This window comes from Amphibalanus amphitrite, unplaced genomic scaffold (assembly GCF_019059575.1).
Source record: "Amphibalanus amphitrite isolate SeventyFive unplaced genomic scaffold, NRLGWU_Aamphi_draft 000092F_arrow, whole genome shotgun sequence".
Classification (NCBI taxonomy): Eukaryota; Metazoa; Arthropoda; class Thecostraca; order Balanomorpha; family Balanidae; genus Amphibalanus; species Amphibalanus amphitrite.
Window position 1 is genome coordinate 860,769 of NW_024881588.1, and position 19,868 is coordinate 880,636.

Here is a 19,868-nt window from a genome sequence, read left to right on the forward strand (position 1 = left end):
CTGGAGGCGCTGGAACGCTCTCTGGAGGATTCTAGAGCTTTCTGGAGCTTTCTGGAGGTTTCTGGAGGCGCTGGAACAGGCCCTAAAATTGTACTACCACTTGACTACCACTTGCTGATTTGTCATCTCTGCGCAGGATTTGTTTGCTTATGAGTTATGCTTATCTATTGTTGATCTATTGCATCTATTGTGGCCTCAGAGGGGCTCTGGTATTAACTGGATAATTCGCCAGCTGACGCCGTATGGTGGCGCTAGTGGAAGAGTAGGTGTGTACTGTGTATAATTTTTGATATTGCTAGGCATGTGGGTGAGTTTTCATGCAGATTTTATTTCTGATTTCGGGACATGTTTCATGTAGGGTTGGTATTTTTATGATTTGAATTGGTGAGGTCCTGAAATATTGATATGTATTTCTGCATGATATTCATATTGAAGCCCGACTGGAAAAAATGCCTCCACTACGCTGAAGTTCTCGGCGGAGGTGATGCGCCGAAATTTCGGCGCAAGGGTTTATGCGCCGAAATTATTTTACCAAGCCATGCTTCATGCGCCAAAAATTTTCAAGGCTTACTGATGGCTGCAGGCTGTAGCCACGCACTTTTCGTCGAGGGGGGGGGGGCTGGCGTGTGTGTGTGGCTGTCTTCCAGTGACTACTGTCTACAGACGGTTGTTGGCACGGTCGACGGGATCGGGCAGACAATAGACATCAGCAGGCCATGCGGGACCGAGCACCAGCGTCCGCTATCACAAAATCTCCTGACTCACAAACTCACTGGCATGTTCCATAATGTAACCTTTATTTTGTTGCCCGGCTCTGATCAGCAGTAGTGCCCAACCGGTGACTAACGCCTGACGGGGCCTTCAACAGGTGTGGTGCAAGCACGGCCGATGGGATCGGGCAGATACCAGGCCACGCGGGACCGATTGCCAGCGTCCGCTCGCAAACCACACGCCGGAAATACAGGAATCACAACGGTCAATACGCACACGATAGCATACGTTATCTGAACTAGGGAATCCGACAATCCATAACCTCACTCTCGACCGGTGAACTGTTCCCGCCGTGGGAGAGTCACAATCAGGTTCACTGAACATGACTTAAATACCCTGAGACGAACACGAGACAAGATAAGTGATATTTAAGATGTTTAACTCCCGAAGACATTTAATCCTCGCCGGCCGAGGGGGGTTGGTGCCACCCCCCTGACGGTTTTTTCGCGATTTACGCCGAAGTACGCCGAAAATTTCGGCGCAAGCCGTCGATTTACGCCGAAGTACGCCGAAAATTTTCGGCGCAAACGCCCAACTACGCTCGAGTTCTCGACGAAAGCGTGCATTTTTTCCAGTCGGGTATTGAAGTGTGATATCTCAAACTTATTTGTTGAATGTTTTTTATAAGTTGGTAGAGGTAGGTATTTTAAATATTCATTTGTGCCTAGCATGTATGAATGATTCATCTGTCTAAAGCAAGTTGAAGTTTTGATTTTTATTGACTACCAAGTTTAACTTGTAAGTCATAGATTAATAGACTTTGTCTATAATTTAGACCTGGGCCCGCACTCTAACAGTGGGCCCCTAGCCTGGACTGGATGGTTAAGAAGGTTCAGTGGCACTCGGCATGGTAAATTAGACAGAAGTTCCCAATGTCTGTGTCGCCTGATTGGTCGCCAGCCAGTCTTTTTTACTGCAGGAAATATGGCTGGCGGTCGGAGACACATGAACTACAGAACTAGGTCCAGACTGGAAAAAATATATGTTACACAAAATATGTCCGGCGCAGTGGCGGGGTTGTGCCGAAAATTTCAGTGGCCGTCCGGCGTAACTTCGCATGTGCTGAATTCAGCGCACGGCGGCAGTCAATTTTTTTGGCGCAGGGCGCCCGCATAATTTTTGGCAAATGGCGGTCACAGAATTTATTTGGCACCCTTGTCAATCTAACAGCTGATTCGCCCTGCGGGCAGCTCTGGAGAGGGCTCGGCACAAGACGTCCCCGTTCCTGTTGTCAAGTGCTCGAACTGGCGAGCCGCCCTGCTGAGTCTAACTACTCACGGGAGGAGCGGCTGCCCAGGCGAGGCCTCCACCCTCAAGGTGGATATGGGTATGAAAGATCTTATTGGACATAACCGAGCGTCGTGAAATAATAGGTACTGCAGTCAGCTTCCTGCCCACTGGAGTATCAACGGGAATGAGAGTGCGGACGATCTGGCGAAACAAGTGGCCGCCCTCCTGCCCTCTGACGCCCGCACGCTGACCCGGATGGTTCATTGTGCGGCCTGATGTTGTTGTGATTTCCCTCCAGATTCTGGCGAGCTGTAGCCTAACGGCTCTGGAGTTACCTGGCGACGCTCGCCAGGGCCGCCACCGCGTCGTCCCGTCGCACGTCGCTCAGGCTTGGGAAGATGGTGCCGAAGATGCGGAGCCGGGCGCTCATCAGCGCCGGGCACCGCAGTGGGACCTGGTCTGGTCCGGGGTGTCGGCCTCTTCGCCGCAGGCGCAGCACCATCCTGCCCGGCATCTCTGATCACTGCAGTGGGCGCACTCCGGCGATGGATGCCGCCCGATTCTGTGCAGGTACTGGGCTGACCCGGACCAGTTCCCTGCTCGTAGTTGGTGGGTCTCCACTGCGTCCAGCGTGTTGGATCCACGTACCGGCGGCGGGGGTCGCCCCTCCATCAGCGTGCGGTACCAGCCAGGAGGCCACTGGCTGGTGGTACGGGCACGCGCGACTCTCGCCGCAGCTCGGTAGACCGTGGTCGCGTCAACAGCGACGTTTTCTTGGGGGAGAGCCGTAGCGTCTTTGGCGAGTTGGTCCGCGCGTTCATTCCCCGGGATTCCGCAGTGGGACGGTATCCACTGTAGGAGGACCTGGCGACCGCTCGACGACAGCTCCAGCCTCCAGCAGACTATCCCAGATCTCAGTTGCGAGGGGCGATGACTGCGCAGACGGCCCCTCCTACAGCCTTCGGAGAGCCGCTTGAGAGTCTGTGCAGACCAACACTGCACTGGATCCTCTGTGTGCGCCGGGTGCTGTCGTAGGTGCTCGAGTGCCGCGTTGAGGGCAACTAGCTCCGCCCTGTAGCTCGAGCAGAGTTTGCCGGCAGCGACCCGCAGCTCCCGGGTCTCGCCGTCCGGCAGCTCGAGCAGAGCTCCAGCTCCTCCACTGGCGACTCCCCGTGGGCCGCGCCGTCCGTCCATACCCACGTGGCGCATTGTGGAAGACTGCTCAGGTGGAGAGTGGCTACCTCCAGCTTCGTCTGGGCAGATGCTGCTCTCGGCGGGAGGCCGGGCCCGACGTCCAGGCGGAAGGTCACGCCATTCGAGGTCACCCATGGGGGTTGCCGGCTAGAGAGGATGGGCTCGATCGGCGACGACACGCCGGCTGCCTCCCAAACCTCCGTGCTCACATGTCTCCAACCAGTGACGGAGGACAGACGTGCCGGCACCACCTCGTCGGCGACGGTCCGGAGCGGGTCCTCGCGTGGCAGGGGTGGGGGGGGGGGGGGGGCGCCTTGGCTAGGAAGCGGGTCGCCAGCGAGAGACGCCGCGCCGAGACCGGGGGCATACCGGCCTCCGCCAGCAGTGCGTGGGTCCGTGTTGAGACAGGGCAGCCCGTGATCACGCGCGCACCGGTCCGCACTTCATGTTCGAGGGTCTCGAGGTGGGAAGCGGGCGTGGGAGGCAGCCAGGCCGCTGCAGCATGTTCTTGAGGGCCCTGAGATATCCGTTGGCCACCGCTCGAAGTTGTTGTTCTCGGAGGCCCCAGTCACGCCCAGTTAGCCTCTTGAGCTGGGCAATCCGGGGGGGGGGGGGCGAGTCTTCTGTCGCAGGTTTCTGCAGTGCGCCCCGAAGTGAAGGGTGCGGTCTAGCGTAACTCCAAGGAGTTTCAGCTGGGCACCCGCGGACACAGTCTCCCCTGCTACCTTGATGTAACAGTCGACTGCGTCCTTGGGGGCTTGAGAGAGGACCAGCGCCTGGGTTTTCTCGCTCGCCACTCTCATTTTCGAGGCGAGGGCCCACTGCACCAGAACATCAGCCGCTTGCTGGGCTCTCCGCCGTGCGACCAGGATGGTGTTGCCGGAGCACAGCGTCGCCGTATCATCAGCGTACATATACGGCGTCGTGTCTGGGATCTTCTTCAGGGTGTCTGCCAGTGGCGCCGCCCGTAACAGGAACAGGGTCGGCGCCAGCACGGTTCCCTGTGGCAGTCTTGCTCTGAAGGTTCGGTCGCGGCTCTTGGTGCCATTTACTTCTGTGTGAGCTCGGCGGTTGCGGAGGAAGCTCCAGATCCAGGTGATGATGCAGAGTGGTATGCCCTGTTGCAACAGTCGTACGTGGAGTAGCCGATGGTCTACCGTTTCGTCGTCCACCGTATTGTGCGGCTCGCGTCAATGGCGCGACAACTGGTCCGAGTTACTAATCAAGCCAGTCCTTGGGAGCACGCCGCCGCTCCCTATCCCCGGAGAGGACCGAGAGGACGCCGTTTCGGTGCACCTGGTGAGGGCGAGGCCCGAGCCACTGGGGCCGCTCGCTCCAGTACCTGCAACGGATTGGCCGTCTCCCCTCTGAGGTGTGCCAGCGGTGCCCAGACAAGTGGTGCCCACTGCCCCGCGGCACTCTGCGCCGTGTGCCGAGAAAAGGCTGATGTGCCGTAGCACGTGCTGCTCCGCTGCCCGGCCCTTGCTGGCTGCTGGCTCCCGCCAGTCTTGCACACACCGCTCCGCCGATTTTTGTGGCCCAGAATTTCCGGCAAAGGCCTTGCTTCACGGCACAACGCTACAGTGCGCTTAGCGTATTGTGGTATCGGGTGTCCGCGGAAATAAAAACTTATTCGGATGCTCAAGCATAGTAGTGTCTAAGGCCCCGGGACGCTCTATCTGGTTGATATTTGCCTTGATCGGTAGATGTGCACATGTGCTTTATATTAAAATGGCTTAATTTTGACGCAAATATGCACCCAATTTTGGGCCCAAGTCATGCAGAAATTTCAGCGCAAAATTGCTTGCGCCGAATTTCGGCGCATGAGAGTCTCACGGGCGTCCGGCGTAGTGTGTGGATGTTTTCCAGTCTGGAACTAGGTCTATTTTTGTCCATTTTCTTTCATCTTGTCAGTCCATGAGTCCTCCTCTTGAATCTTCCTATAATTATAGTAACTGCTTTGCTAATAATACAGGTGCAGGTTAAAATAATGCTTCTTAAAGAATAGGGCGTCATGTTCTTATTGATCAGCTGAGTCAAATGATGCTACATTACCTATGGATTCGCCCATGTGTACCTAAGACTTTTCATTCAGATCTGGGCGTCGTACGTAGCTCCCAAAGGCTCACTCTTCATGAAAGCATTGCAAATGTACTGTGTACAAGTATGTGGAGGCTTTACCTAGTCGTTTTGACAGGCGTTGTTTATTGGTTATTGGTTGATGGCTGTTGCCAGTAGCTTTGTTTATAGGCTGAGGTGGCCAATTGATTCCTTCTGAATCAGCTATTCGGGCTCAATCCTCATTCCTTCCTATTGACTTGGACTGGCTGAAAATCAATGGGTTTACACGCAGTATGCATGCGGCATCCTGTGGCAAACTAGACCAGCTACATGGTGAATTCAAGATGTGTGGTGATTACTCTAAGTATGCTAATGACTTTTTCCAGCTATGTGGTGAAGTATTGTCACTTCAGTATGGAGCAGCACCAAGCTCCATTATTGCGGAGCACTGCTGTTCCATCAATGCGAGACCTGTGCTTGAAGGAAGTTGCTAAGAACCTTCAGGGCAATATCCCAGACAAAGTACAAGAGTTGCTGTCCCATCTTCCACCTGATGAGGCAGTGGAAGCTCTTGACCAGGCTCTTTCATCATCTGTGAGTAAATGTTGTACTATTGAATATTGATCACATTGTTTTGTGGAATTACGATCTAGTTCACAAAATAGACATGCATTTGTTGGCAAATATTTTATTTATTCCATCTTTTACTCAGACATTATGATGCAGATTTGTGATGCTATTTCAAGTAAAAGGGTGTATCATTATCAATGTGCTGGCAAAGATAATCGTGAATGATCGCCCATTGAAATCCATCGCGAATTATCTTGTGACATGGCTGTGCGAACTTTGCCAGGTAACGCCGACGGGCGTTTGTCCTTACCGGCTGTTGCTGCCGCGTCCCGGCGTCCTGCTACAGTCGGCCCGGCTCCGCGGGAACCTGCTGCGCATCACCAGGGTAAGGGGGCGTGGTGTGCGGAGGGGAGCAGGAATCGAGACCAGTCGGCGCAGTGTGTTGAGCAACTCGTGTGTGCGGGGGCCGGGTCGCAGGAACGACGCCGGAGTAAGAGTCAAGGGGGCGTGGTTCGCAGGGTGGACTCCGGGTAGGTGGGCGTGATCTGCAGACTCGTCTCCAGAGTAGGTAGGCGAGGCTGGCGGGAATAACTCCACAGTTGGTAGGCTTAATTTGTTGGGAACATTTCGTTTAGGTTTAGGAGTTTGTCGTAGGTGGTAGGGCTTTTGGGAAATTGGGCCCCGTATTGTCAGCGTTGCTGCGTGCATGTATTTACATATTTTGTTTCTGACTTGGTCGTGTTTCTGTCATTGGTAGCATGCCTCGGCGGACGCCAGTTCACGCGTTGCCAGGGACGCGCTTCTGCTCCGGATCTGCTCGGCTGGGTCACAGACGGAACTCACTGACGTCCTTGAATTCGGTAAGACGTCATCTTACATTTAGTGTTTGATTTCAGTCATCTTTTCATGCGTTAGTGCATTGTATTTTAAGCCATTTTTTAATGACCATTTACTGAGTCAGACCTCGCCAATATTCCGTAGATAGGGTAGACCGGGGCAAGTCGCCCCGCCGAGGTAAAACGCCTCACCGATGTTTCTCGGAACTGGCAAGGTTCTGGGGAAACATCCTGTCTTCTATAAAACGTGCACTATATGATCATTATATGAGCAGAGTGGAAAGAAATTGTGATAACTCTTTGGGGAGATATAGCCAAAAATGTGTTTTTGGTGTGATTTTTATGTTTTGTTGTCTGATTATGCATCATGGCGTTCTTTTATGGTCCACATCAGGTTAACGACTTTTATGCATTCTGAACAACTATTGACTAACGCTTATAATGCCGGGTTAGTTCGTGTTAAATTATGTCTTACTAGAGCGCAAGGCGTTGTGCTCTGGCCGAATTACGTGATGGGGTAAAACGCCCCGGTAGGTCGCGGGGCAAAAAGCCCCATGGGGCGTTTTACCTCATGTGTTGTTCGGACTACCCACTTTCTAATGTTCGGTAGCTGGCGAACAGTAAGTTTCTATGCCTTTATATGTATTTTTCTCAGCAGCTGGAAGACAAATGAGGTATTTTGTTAACATTGGCATTGCAATAATTTATTATTTGGCCTTATGTGGCAGGTGAAAAACCTGCTCATACAATAGTGTCATAGCTGAACACCTGATAGGATGGAATGTGCTAACTTCAGTGCCGTGCCTCTCGAGGTCTAACGGACCTCTCATAAAAGATTTAGCCAACTACCATGTGTAATCTTTAATCTAGAGTATGGGGCTACTTGCCCCAGGCCGTGGGGCGTTTTGCCCTGGGGTTGGGGCAAAATGCCCCATTTGCAGTTGCTTCACAAATCACTTCCTGGCTTGGAGTCCAATCACAAGTGAATGAATTTGAGGGATGGAATTTAAAGTAAAATGTCCAAAGAACGCATTGAGCACAAATTTGGCCTTCCAGGTGATGTGGGACAAAAGTTATGTAGCAAAATAAATTATCTGGGGCGTCTTGCCCCAGGCTACCCTACCATGGAAGAGGCCTTTTTTTAGAATGTTTTATTTTTCAGGCATCGTTTGTACTCTAGAGGTGGCGGCGTGGAAAGTCTTTAATTGTACTTATCATGACATTTTCATTCGGTTTTGCTTTCGTGTAACAACTGAGGTGTCCATTTGCGTTTTCAGGGACATTCCTATGTGAAATGGGCTGGCATGAAGATGGTATGATCATTCTGGAGAAGACCTTCTCCGTCTTATGTAAAAATGTCTCCTGGCAGGTGTCTGAAATGGCTCTGGATTGTGTTCATAGGTAAGGTAATGGGGGCATGTAGTGACAACTGTTATGTTCATCATTTGTCTTTGAGTAGGAACGGTCGACATGTTGTGTTCGATTTCGTTGCGCTGTATAGGCACATTTTTGCTGAGTATTTTCCCTGAAGACCATGTGCACTTTCCAGTGAAGGTGTACATCCTGGTTCATAGTTAGATACACGTTTTAATCATTTCTATCCAAACGTTTCATATTATTATTTTTTACTGTATAACTTGAATCTCCTTCGTTATCGTATTATGTGCATAATTTTGCATGTCCTGTTAAAAGCGCTGTGCGAGTATATTCACACGTCGTCACCAAGCGTTAGTACATCACACCGCCCCTCCCTCCTCCCCCGCACATTGGCACCCCCTATCTGCCCCTCGCCCAGACAGCTGGCGGCGGAGACTGCTGTTGGTCGAGTGGGTGCCGCCGGGTGGAACGCCGGTCGTATGGCCTTCCTGAACGGTGCGGGGCTGGGCCTCCGGTCTGGCCTGCAGTCGGCGGCGGCCGCGGCCCAGGCGCGGCTCGCTCTGCTCACCGAGAACTGGCCCGCGGTGAGTGGAGTGGACCCGCCAGCGTACGGCCACGTCCCCAGCGGGGTGCAGCTGAGGGATGACGCGGTAAACGTCAGCGGCGCCTAGAGCTCAGCAATGGACTGAGGCAGCTACTTGTAACAGATGTAGGTATTATATGCCGCAGCTGTTATTGCTGATTAGGAATGATGATTTCTAGCAAATAATTTTGCTATCGGTGTCTGGCATTGCGGTAATAGCTGCAGCGCCATATCTTTTCTGCTTTCTTCTCGTGAATTCTCTGATCTCCCTTCAATCATATTTCATTCCGAATCATCATCTTATGTCGAGCCAGCCCCGTCTCTGTGGAAGGTGCTTGTACACCATCTGAGGCTCACGCCGACTTCACCTTCAGGCGCTGCGGTGGCTGGTCGTCGCTCTGGACTCCGTGCCGGCGGCAGCGCCCGCTGACCTGGCTGCCGAGTTGCCCCGGCTGGTGGCTGAGCTGCTGCTGAGCTGCGGCTGCACGGCGCCGCTGGTGGAGCTGGCACCGCAGGCTCTCAGCGCCTCCTATCGGCACTGGGGCCAGCTGCACCCGCAGACCCTGGCCGCTGCCCGCGTGCTCGGCGACTTCGCCCTGCTCTCGGGGTTCAGCGGCCGAGCAGATGATATCAGCCAGGTGAGGTATTCCGGAGTGGTGGATCAGCTACAGCTATGTCAGGATCTCCAGGCTTTGACTGCCTTGCCAATTGAACCCGATGTCCGGACGTGCCGTTTGATAATATTTTGCGTGGTCTTTATTGCTACATCTCATGGTTCCGCATCGACGTTATTGGGTAAAATTAACTTTTTCTAATGCTGCTGGCAATATGAGAAGAAAAGCTGAGTGCACTCCAACGTGTCAGGTGCACAAGGTAACATTTTCAAACTAAACACGATCCATATTTTAGTCGATAAATGTACCACAAAGTTACATGGAGACCAACAATCCATGTTTAGCCCCGTCTAACCATCAGTCTCTCCGTCCCTTCCGTCTGTGACCGGCCTCCCGTCTCCTCCCCCTTACTCAGATCTGCGGCCGGCTGGCGGAGCAGATGTATGCAGAGTCCAGCCCCCTGCGGCAGCGGCTGAGGCTGGACCGGCTGCTGCTCGAAATGAAACTGGCCGCCGCCGACCCGCCCGAGGACGGCTCTCACAGGTGAGACGGGACGCTCAGGGGCTAGTCATAACGGTCATAACTCTCACGGGAGAAACAGGCTCAGGGGAGAATTGAGATGGGACTATCACAATTCAGACGAGACTCTTCGATAGGACGTCTTGTCTCGAGGTTCCTTTCACGGGACGTGAGACGGAATTCTTATCGGTAACATTTGACGGGATCTCTTCCTAACTCCCGAGGCCCCGACACACACCCTCTTTCAAGCACGCTAACCACGGCCCCCTGCCCCGGTCAGCGGGCCCCAGACGGAGCGTCCTGCCACGCTACAGCTACCCAGCCACAGCTGCTGGACCATTGACCTGACCCTGGCCGACTGTCAGTGGGTGGACGACCAGCTCCCGCTGCTGCTCAACTCGCTCAACGGCTTCAGTGAGGGTAGGTGGGCTGGGATAGTCCGGGAACTCCGAGCCCTCGTAGGCCGGACACTAGCTGATCTGGCTGTCTGACAATGTGTAAACCATAAGGGATGCCTATATGATGTTGTGAAAGCTTCGGCTTGTGATATTTTATTGCTCTATTCTCTATTCTCCAGTGACCTGGCATGTAATTGCATGAGTAAATGTGTGCTTAATGCTATTCCAGTTCTGCCTGGTGCCCCTCCGCTCACCTCTCTCCTGTCCCTGACAGCGGCGCAGCTGGGCGTTCAGACTTACTCTCGTCTGCGCGAGACGGAGCGCCTGTGTGAAGAGCTGATCGGCCCGGCCAGTCTGCGGCTGAGCAGGGTACTGACCCAGCTGGCGCGGCTGCTACTTAACCTGGAGCTGGACCAGCTGCTGCCCAACACGGTCAGTACCGGGGCTAAAGCCGCTCAGCGGGAACCAGAGCCGTGGACTCCACTGGTCACCGGAGTCATCATAGCCTCTACCCAGGAGCTAGACTATAGCCTGCACCGGGGACTGGACATAATCATAGCCGCTCAGCTCGGACTGGGCCCACAGCCTCTATGCCTCTACGGGGACCGAAGCCAGCATACATCAAGCTCCGCAGAAAAAAGAAACAGTGCATATCGAGAATAATATGTTTTCTCTCATCCGCTTTGTTCACACGTTGTTGTCTTTACACGTCCTTTCCGTCCCGTGCCGATCAATTTCCGTGCCGCGCCCACCTGTGTCCCAGATCTCGTGCGCGCCCGAGGCGGAGACGCTGCTGCGGCGGGCGCTGGACGTCCAGGCGCAGCTGGGAGTGCCGAGCGACCACCGCGACTCGCTGGTCACTCGGCTCACGCTCGCCAGCCTGCACACCTACTCGAGCACGCAGTACCTGCTGGAGGCTGAGCGACTGATGAAGGCCGCGCTGCGAGACTGCCGTGAGTGGGGGATAGGGGATCGGCAGCCTGGCCGGGGCTAGCAGAGGAGGCGAGGGACTGGCAGCTCGGCTGGGGCCAGGTCTGCAGAGGAGGCGAGGGACTGGCAGCTCGGCTGGGGCCAGGTCTGTAGAGGAGGCGAGGGACGGACAGCGAGTTGGTAACCCTCCGGTGGTGTGGGATACACCCAAACTAGTCTGGATAATAGTTTGATCTAGTGCTGCATGCTTTATCGGTATTACTTACGCTTTAGCGGTAGAAGAATGGCCCAATTAGGTAGTTTTTCATTGGTGTGAGGAGTTAGAAATGATTGTACATTTTGGGTACACGCGTGACGCACGTTAGAAGTAGACCAGAATGGCGATGGCAGTCTGCCCTAAATGAGCCGAACAGACGAACCTTCTCGGTTGTTGGAAGTGCATCTAGTGTGCCAGTCCACTGATACACCCGGTATCGCTCAGGGTTCCAACGTCAGGACTTACACCCCAATCCCGCTGGTCAGCCACATATCCGTTAGATATCGTGGACTGGCGCTAATTTGACGCATTTTAACCGCTGGAGGGCGTGATGTGGCCGGTTAGGTCCTGACCGGCCGTGTAGGCTGCCTCCTTTTTAGGACAATCGCCGTGTGGCTCAAAGGAGGTCGAGCTGATAGTCATATGTTGGTAGGGATCGGGTGATTTATATTACGGCGGTGCGGGGCCTTGTAACCCTGACGATAGCGAAAGTTGCATTAATCAATTAGGTGAGACGTACAGAAGTCATGATGCAAACCGTGGAGCTTGGTGATGATTGAGGATGATACGAGATAATTATTACCAGTTTAGTTTTCTCCAAAAGCCGGCACTTATATGACGTTAAGCCGTCTTTGCACATATATTTGTGTCTGAAATTATCTTCGACGCAATGGTTTCAGTTAAAATGCTGAAGTTTTTCTACAGTTGACTTCCAGGCTATGCCTCATGCCTTTTTACTGCTAGTTTCTTTAGTCAGCAGCGCTAGAAACCGTAAGTAGCATCTGTAGTCGCTGCATGCAGTAGTGTTAGTCGGATTTAACACACCCACCTCCCCGCTCGGGCCCGTGGTAATAACGGCCCTGCCCGTACGTGTTCTGTGTGTGTGCGTCCCAGACGGCGGCGGTCACTGGCGGCACCTGGATCTGGCCGAGCACTGTCTGCGCGGCCTGTCGGCCATCTACGCGCGCCACGAGGACGCCCAGCGCGCCGCCGACATGGACGACCTGCTGGAGACGGTGCAGGCTCTGCGGCGCCGGCTCGCCGCCCAGAGGCTGCCGCCCGAGGGACTGGCCGCCCTGCTGCCGCCGCGGCCCTGGAGCCAGCGCGAGATGAGGCACCAACTCATGGCGGCGCTCCGACGGGTGGCGACGGTGGTGCGGCCCGACAAACTGACAGTGGTGACGCCTCACGGACTGACGGTGGTGACTCCTGAATGACTGACGGTGGCGACACATGAATGACTGACGGTGGTGCTGCCTGCACGGCAGCGGCCCAGTGTCGATGTGCAGGGTGGCTCCGATGGAGTGTGGCACATGTAACCAGTGAGCTTGATGGTGCCAACGCTGTACCTTTGCTTGTTCTATGATATTGAACTCCATAATAATGATGTGATCTTGATCCACGTGAAAAATCTGTTAGCACAATGTGCAGCACCGTCCAATATCTGTGAACGCGCCAAACGTATCCAAGTTGGGAGGAACCCGGCCTCCGTAACGCGTGGTGGCTCCGTTGTTATTTTATACAGACGGGTCGCAGGTTGTGATATCCATATGTGATCGCGTTTTTACTGGAGATGTGATGGCACATTCCGATGTCACATACTGAGCTTGCTGTTAGATGTTTATAGAGATGTCTGTTGAGTGTAATGTGTAAGGATCGCGCCGATGGATATATACTGCGGGTATGAGTCGTCGCCATCTGTGATTTAGTTGTGAGATTCGCGCTGCCAATATTATGAGAATGGCACTATAGTGCCTGCTAGCCTGGATGCCGCGATGCGAGCCTGTGTTAGGATTAGCGAGCCCTGCCAGCCAGCGGAGTTGCATGGCTACAGCCGCTATATTGTTGATTGCTAGGGAACTGTGTCAGTCATTCGTACTACGGTGACTGCAATCAGCTCCTCTCGCGCTGCCTCCATTACGCCGGTACTCAGTTATCATTGCTGTGGTCTGGAATCGGGTACGGGATGTGGACCATGGTCCGGAGGGCGGAGTTTCCAGACCACACCGCTGCGCTGTGCCGAGCATGCTGTGCGCAGAGACCTGCTTAGTAAAAATGTGCTTTCGCTTTGTTGATTTATTTGCTTTATTGTTTGTTTAAGGTGAAGTCGAAGTGGCATATATTTACGTTCGTTCTTCGTAATATGTTTGCGCTGTTTGCCTATATACAATGTCTAATCAAGACTCGTTATTGGCCTTAGCCTTGATTAATAGCATACATAACATGAATCGTGTTATCTGTGTTAATATCTATGAATTGTGTTTCAAGCAGGTCGGAATAGATACGTGTTTAATCGCATGATGCTCGTGAAACTTTTTTTTTTTTGCTATGCCATCCTTCTGCATCACTGCTACTCTTTTATCAAATCGGATTCTTATTGTTATTACCATATTCTTCTCTTTACAAGCTGCTGACTTATATTTCTTTGCATATAGTCTTTGTAAGACTTTCTCTTTGCTCCTTCCAGCTTCAATTAGCCTAATCTGCGTTGACTGTAGTCTGTACTTGTAGCAAGTCTTCCTACCTTCGGAAAACAGACATTCTGTGAGGAATTGTAAGTTGTTGAATTTACTCTAAATAATTATAGGCATGTGTCTCATGTCTAGGGCTCGGATTTCGGAACACACCGGCCTTCTTGTGCACTCCTCCGTCCGCCGGAGCTACGGTCTTCGAACGACGAGTGAATGAGGATGCCGGTTGTCCCTTGTCTCGGCTGGAGCGCAGGTTCTGGTCTGTGATCGCTGTCCGACCAGTGCAGTGCGTGGGCTGGGCTATCTGTAAGAATCTTGAGCTGGGCCAGGCTGGGCTACGCCGGGCATTCGTCTTGGAGTCCTGGGGGCTGGGGCTGTCTGGGATGATGCACTTACGGCCTAGGAAGGCGCATTCTAAGCTTGGTTGGTGCGTTGGTTGGCTTTGGCGCCATATCCGGTGGATCAAGTGCTAACCGGAACTCTCACGCTGTTCCAAGCGGCCAGGCAGCGGCAACGCCAAGTGCATTGCCCGGGAATCGAACCCGGATGGCTTATTCCTTGGCTTACCTATTCTAAGTTTCCATGACGCTTCATGTTTTGTATGTCTGATCCAGGTCTGCTGATCCAGTCTGATCTAATCGGTTTAGGACGCGGGACGCGATGCCCAAATGTCTAACTGCTTATTCTGGAAACCGAAAGCCCACCGATCTTCTTTGGTGAAATAGAGTTCTATGCCCTTGAGTGAGATGATGACATGTAGATCTACAGATCTGATAGGGACAGAAAACGTCTTGGTTGAGAACGAGTTGACATACATGCCAATTTTCCAGTTGTGATATTGGATTGCAGCCATACAGTTGTCTATTTAAGTATTCACCATACTTTCCTTACCACCCAGTTCGCTGCTGTCATGCATATGAGAACGTCAGCCGCGAGCGAACAATTTAGTAGCCGACAGTTTTCTGCTACGCGTTACAATTCTCGCGCATCTGGTTCAATTTATTTGTCAAGTCTTACCATTATAGAGTTCAGTGAGTCTTACTCAAGTGTTAAAAGTCGAGGTTAGGGTGGTTTTGCGTTGAATTTTCAATTTATATTTGATTGTGCTGCGTTGCATTGGGTCTGTTTTGGTAAGTTGACTTGTTACTTCAACTTGCTATGATTTGAGTTAATGACAGCTTGTCTACAAGATGAAAAAGCATTGTCACTAAGATCAGTAAGAAGTGTCATATTCTCTGGCCGATTAATTGGGTTCTTATTTAATTTCATGCTAGAGACTTTTTGTTTTCACTCTAAAATAACGATAATATATTGAGCAATGTGCTGACCTATTTTGGACAGAACTAAAAAGATGGTCAAAGAGGTAAATTAACATGCTCCTTAAAACATCTGCAGTGCACACCCCAAACTCTTAATTTATGTATTCTAGGTGGCCTGATGATTGTGCAATGCATGATGATATTGGTAATGCAATAAAAGTGACAAGAACTTGCATTTCTCTACTTTTAGTCAAAATATTTTGAAGGCACCAGCTCCAGTTTAAAAGTTTTGAGTTTTAAAGTTCAGTAGGCGGAACTATGGTCAAGCGTACCCATTTTCGGGAACGCATTTTCGTTCCCATGTTTGGGAACGATAAACCCAAATATGGGAACGCCATGTAGGCATTATTTAAAACAAGAAAAAGAACCGTTAAATGACGTCCAAAAAATATAAAACGATCGTGAACCGCCTGATCGTTGTCTCAATATTGTTGGGAAAGAGTTTGATATTGTAAGGCCCATCGTAGTTTCAAATCGTTCCCCTATTTCTAAAGCAGTCCATCACCCGGGCCGCGAGCCCAAATTTGGGAACGCTCTCGTACACTGGCGCTGCAAGCGTTCCTTATTATGGGAACGGCGTACCCAAAATTGGGAACGATTTCACCGACGCCTTTCAGGGGCTCTTTTCATTAACAAGCATCACGTCCAACGCCGCAAATTATTGGTAACGCAACAATCATCAGATGACCTTTCCGGCAAGACCGTTGCATGTTTCGCCCGGTCTTCTGCGCTTTTATTCCCGTCGATCTCGCAGCGGGCACGCCCCCCTCTGCAGGATTACGTAATCCACAACGCTCAGCGATGTTCAACAAGGTCTTCCATACCTATATCCACCGTCCGCGCCGAGGGTGGAGACATGTCAAGCACCTGTCTGCTAATCACCGAGAGTTGACGAGCACAAGAAGTATCCAAAAATGGGAACGCTGAATATGTTACACCCTCAAAACACCTAGTCCCAATGAAAATCTAGTTTTTTCCTTTCTTAATGAGTGAAAGTGGCAAAAGGCCTGGTAGGATGGGCACGAGGAATGATCGAAATCAGCATAAAAATTATAAATAAGCCACACAGAGCGACCTATATCAGAGAAATTCCCCCCAAACGATCATGCTTAGAAACGCCGAAGACAAAAACCACGCTCATGACGCTGCTTATAAAATAACGCTAAACAGCTAGCATCCAAATAAAATATGTCTTTCCGGGCTGATAAGATACAGCTGAATGATTTTAAACCACTGAAACTGAGTTTACAACAGTAGTTCGGTAAAATCACTGACGTTCCACGCGGTCGTGCGCCCCGACACCAAAAGTCAACAATATTACCTCGGGACTGTCCGCGTGTTCGCTTGCATATGTCAGCATCTGGTGTCGCTAGAATGAAACTTCATAACCAGGCGAAAATTATTATACTTGACCTCAAAATGTAAAAAATGCTTCATTTTCCTTTAAATTGCATGTTAAATGTCGTATAACCCATATTTCCACCATTCTGTCATTTTTAAAAAATCATTAAAAATATCATTCCACGGTCAATTTCCTTGTTCCACGGTCAGATTAAAGATAACTTTATGGAGATTTAGTAGATACTTAAATCAGCGTGCACTTTTTTGAGACGTGATGCACTTTTGAGTTTTAGTGGGCGAACGGCCGAAAAATTGCCTTCCGTTCTCATAAATGGGAACGCCCGTTCCCATATTTGGGAACTCCGTTCCCAAAAATGGGAACGTTCCTATATTTGGGTACTCATGACCATAGTTCCGCCTACTGAGTTATTTTTCTTGTTGAATGCAGTATTTAAAATTGTTTGAACCTATTTCAAAATTGCGGCTTTGTTCCCAACTAATGTTTCTAACTTACTTCTTATATTCTTAAATATGACCTGAATCTGGTTCCAAAATACAAACTGCGAAGCGAAGTGAAATGACCATGGCATGAGTTTTTTACTTTGCAACACAAGTATGCCAAATTGGAAAGAAACTATTTTCTTTTGCTATACCTACAATTGTACACAATTTACATAATGAATTTCGGGAACGGGTCCATCTGGTTCCAACGCTGACTTAGACCGGGTCTGACCGGTTCCAGAAATGTGCCAGTCAGACCGGGTCCGGGTCCGGGTCCCAAAATTTTCCAGTTTTGCCACCTCTATTTCTAACCTAAGCCCTGTGGATATTGTTCACTTTAAAATGAAATAGTTGGCTTAAACTATATCCTTTTGCTTGCATAAATATTGTGTTATTTCTTCATCATTTTCAGTTCTTTCAACATCCATTCTGGTGGTAGTCAACCTACAATTTTTAGGTATCCATGCACCATTAGAATCTAACCTGGACTGGTTCCGCCCCACAGGTGCCAATATGACTGTTGTTACCTCAGACAGCAAAGAGCCAACAATCAGTGGGACTGTGGCATCTGCAGCACAACAGTCAAACACTGAAAACCATGAGCTGTCAGAGGGAAATACTGAAGTTGTGCAGAACAATGCCACTTCTGTCAGCCAAGAGGCAAACACAGATGTCACTAAATCACCTGACCTTCCAGACCAATCACTAGCTCCTCAAGTACCAAATGATGTGACCAAGTTGTCTGACAGTGATAACCCTAGCTCAGAGACTGCTGCTGGGGGTAAATATGAGGACCATGAAGCTGCTGATGATGATCAAGAAACTGAGGACCCTGACGCCGCCTGGAAGGAGCAGAAGCGCCGCCTGCTGTTGACGCACCTCTCTGCCGAGCCCCCGGACGTGGAGGCGCTCCGGGCGGGAGCTGTGTCGCGCGGCGGCCTGCTGGACGACGCGCTGCGCCGGCGCGTCTGGCCGCTGCTGCTGCGCGCCGACCGGCCGGTGGACTGTGCGCCGGACGGCGAGATACCCCTGCTGACCGAGCAGGAGGTGCGCGCCCACCCCTACCACCATCAGGTGGTGCTAGACGTGGAGCGAACCCTCAAACGGTTCCCGCCCGGCATCGAGGACTCGGTGCGGTTCGGCATGCAGGAGAGCCTGGTGACGCTGATCGTGCGCTCGCTGGCCGCTCACCCGGAGCTGCACTACTACCAGGGCTACCACGACGTGGCCATCACCGTGCTGCTGGTCTGCGGCGAGCCGCTGGCGCTCGACGTCCTCTGCAAACTGGCCGGGCGCCACCTGAGTGTGTTCATGGCACCGAGCATGGACGAGACCCGTGACCTGCTGACGTACGTGCTGCCACTGCTGGAGGCCCGCGACCCGCCTGTCTGCGAGTTCCTGCTGCGATCCGAGGCGATGGCCACGTTCGCGCTCTCGTGGCTCATCACGTGGTTCAGTCACGTCCTTCCCGAGTTCTCGCTGATCACGCGTCTGTTTGACTACGTGCTGGCCACCAGCTGGCTGGCGCCCGTCTACCTGACGGCGGCTGTGGTGCTGCACCGGCGGGACGAGCTGCTGGCGGGCGAGTGTGACCTGGCGGCGGTGCACAGCCTGCTGGCCGACATCCCCGACCATCTGCCCTGGGAGGACCTCATGGAGAGCGCCACTCTGCTGCTGCGCGAGCTGCCGCCCGAGGCGCTCCGACCGCGGGTGGACGCGCTGAACCGCGCGCGCCGCCAGAGCGAGGAGGAGGAGCGCGAGCGGATGCGGCGCCGGCGGGCCGCGCTGCAGAGGCGGCGCATGGTCGAGTCATGGGTGCCGCCGCGCAACTGGACCGCTGTCGGACTGGCCATCAGTGTGGCGCTGCTGGCCGGCGCCGTCCACCTGTGGAGGGCCAAGATGGACTGACGGACCACTGGGCACGGCTGACCTGCAGTCGACTGTCCTGGGACGGCGGCCGTCCGACGGTGGATCCGTCAGCGGGCGGGGATGGTGAGTGGGGTACCCTACCGCCGTTAGTGGACCAGTGCCTAACGTTTCTGCCGTCTTGGGGGAAACGCAACTTTTCTGCGAGTCGGATTCTCAAGAGCGTTGTCTTTGTCGTCGATCGCTTGGGGACTGTGGTTTAGAGGTGTTGGCTGTTGTAAGCATTCTGTGGGACCTGTGATGGAGCAATGAGCATGCATTGTCTCGCTCCTATGTGTTGCATGGTATATGCTAGTGGAATTATCAAGTGCAATTCCTTATGCGAGCATTAAGAGGCGTAGTTGTCGAGGGCAAGCTTTCCGTAAGAGACCTACCTGCAAACGTTTCTAACAAGATTTTCAGTGTGTTGTTGTTTCTTTCGAATACGTTTATTTAAATTGAAAATTATTTCAGTTCTAGCTGTATTGTTCAGCTTAGACGTTTTCCTTTTAAGGAGAGTTCGGGCTTTCGTTGATAATTATTTGTCACTTGGTTTGCCTTATTGTGAAGGTACAAACAGCCAGTTCAGTTATGCTCACGTAGGTACCCTGTATACTCGTCATCAATCTCTGAGCTGCGACCAATGTGTTAGGGTCCTTGTGCAGTTTATACTTGCTCCCTTGAAGGGACACGTTTGTCATGACACCCTGTCCTGCTCTTCCGATGCGTACTTCCGTGAAGATGTAGGTATATTGCTTGGAGGAGATGTTGTTTTCCCGAGTTTTGCTTTGCGATTTAAATGTGTATCATCCAGCAGGGGAAATGTTAGCCAAATTATTACATGTGCTCTAGTCAAAGATACACACGACGCGACATCTTTTGGTTAGAATGGGTCCAGATTGTCGCTGTTATATATTTGGAGCCTGTTGAAGGTGAAATGTCTATATTGGGAGTCATGATTCCTTGAAAATATATTGTATTTATGGACTGTC

General features: G+C 51.9%; 1 protein-coding gene across 4 annotated transcripts; it reads left to right on the top strand.

Moving 5' to 3' along the window:
* Positions 1-92: 92 nt before the first annotated feature.
* On the top strand, positions 93-19,868 carry LOC122380175. 4 transcript variants are annotated; one of them, XM_043363101.1, is made up of 12 exons: positions 93-266; positions 5,643-5,850; positions 6,110-6,211; positions 6,584-6,686; positions 7,940-8,063; positions 8,458-8,623; positions 8,997-9,260; positions 9,652-9,779; positions 10,036-10,175; positions 10,428-10,585; positions 10,917-11,106; positions 17,477-19,868. In XM_043363101.1, exons 2-12 carry the CDS (start codon positions 5,671-5,673, stop codon positions 18,877-18,879), a joined length of 2,958 nt encoding a protein of 985 aa, XP_043219036.1. In that variant the 5' UTR covers positions 93-266; positions 5,643-5,670; the 3' UTR covers positions 18,880-19,868. The 4 variants fall into 4 exon arrangements, with proteins under 4 accessions (XP_043219036.1, XP_043219034.1, XP_043219035.1 ...); XM_043363099.1 differs by having other exon boundaries at positions 159-307; XM_043363100.1 differs by lacking the exon at positions 93-266 and adding an exon at positions 308-384.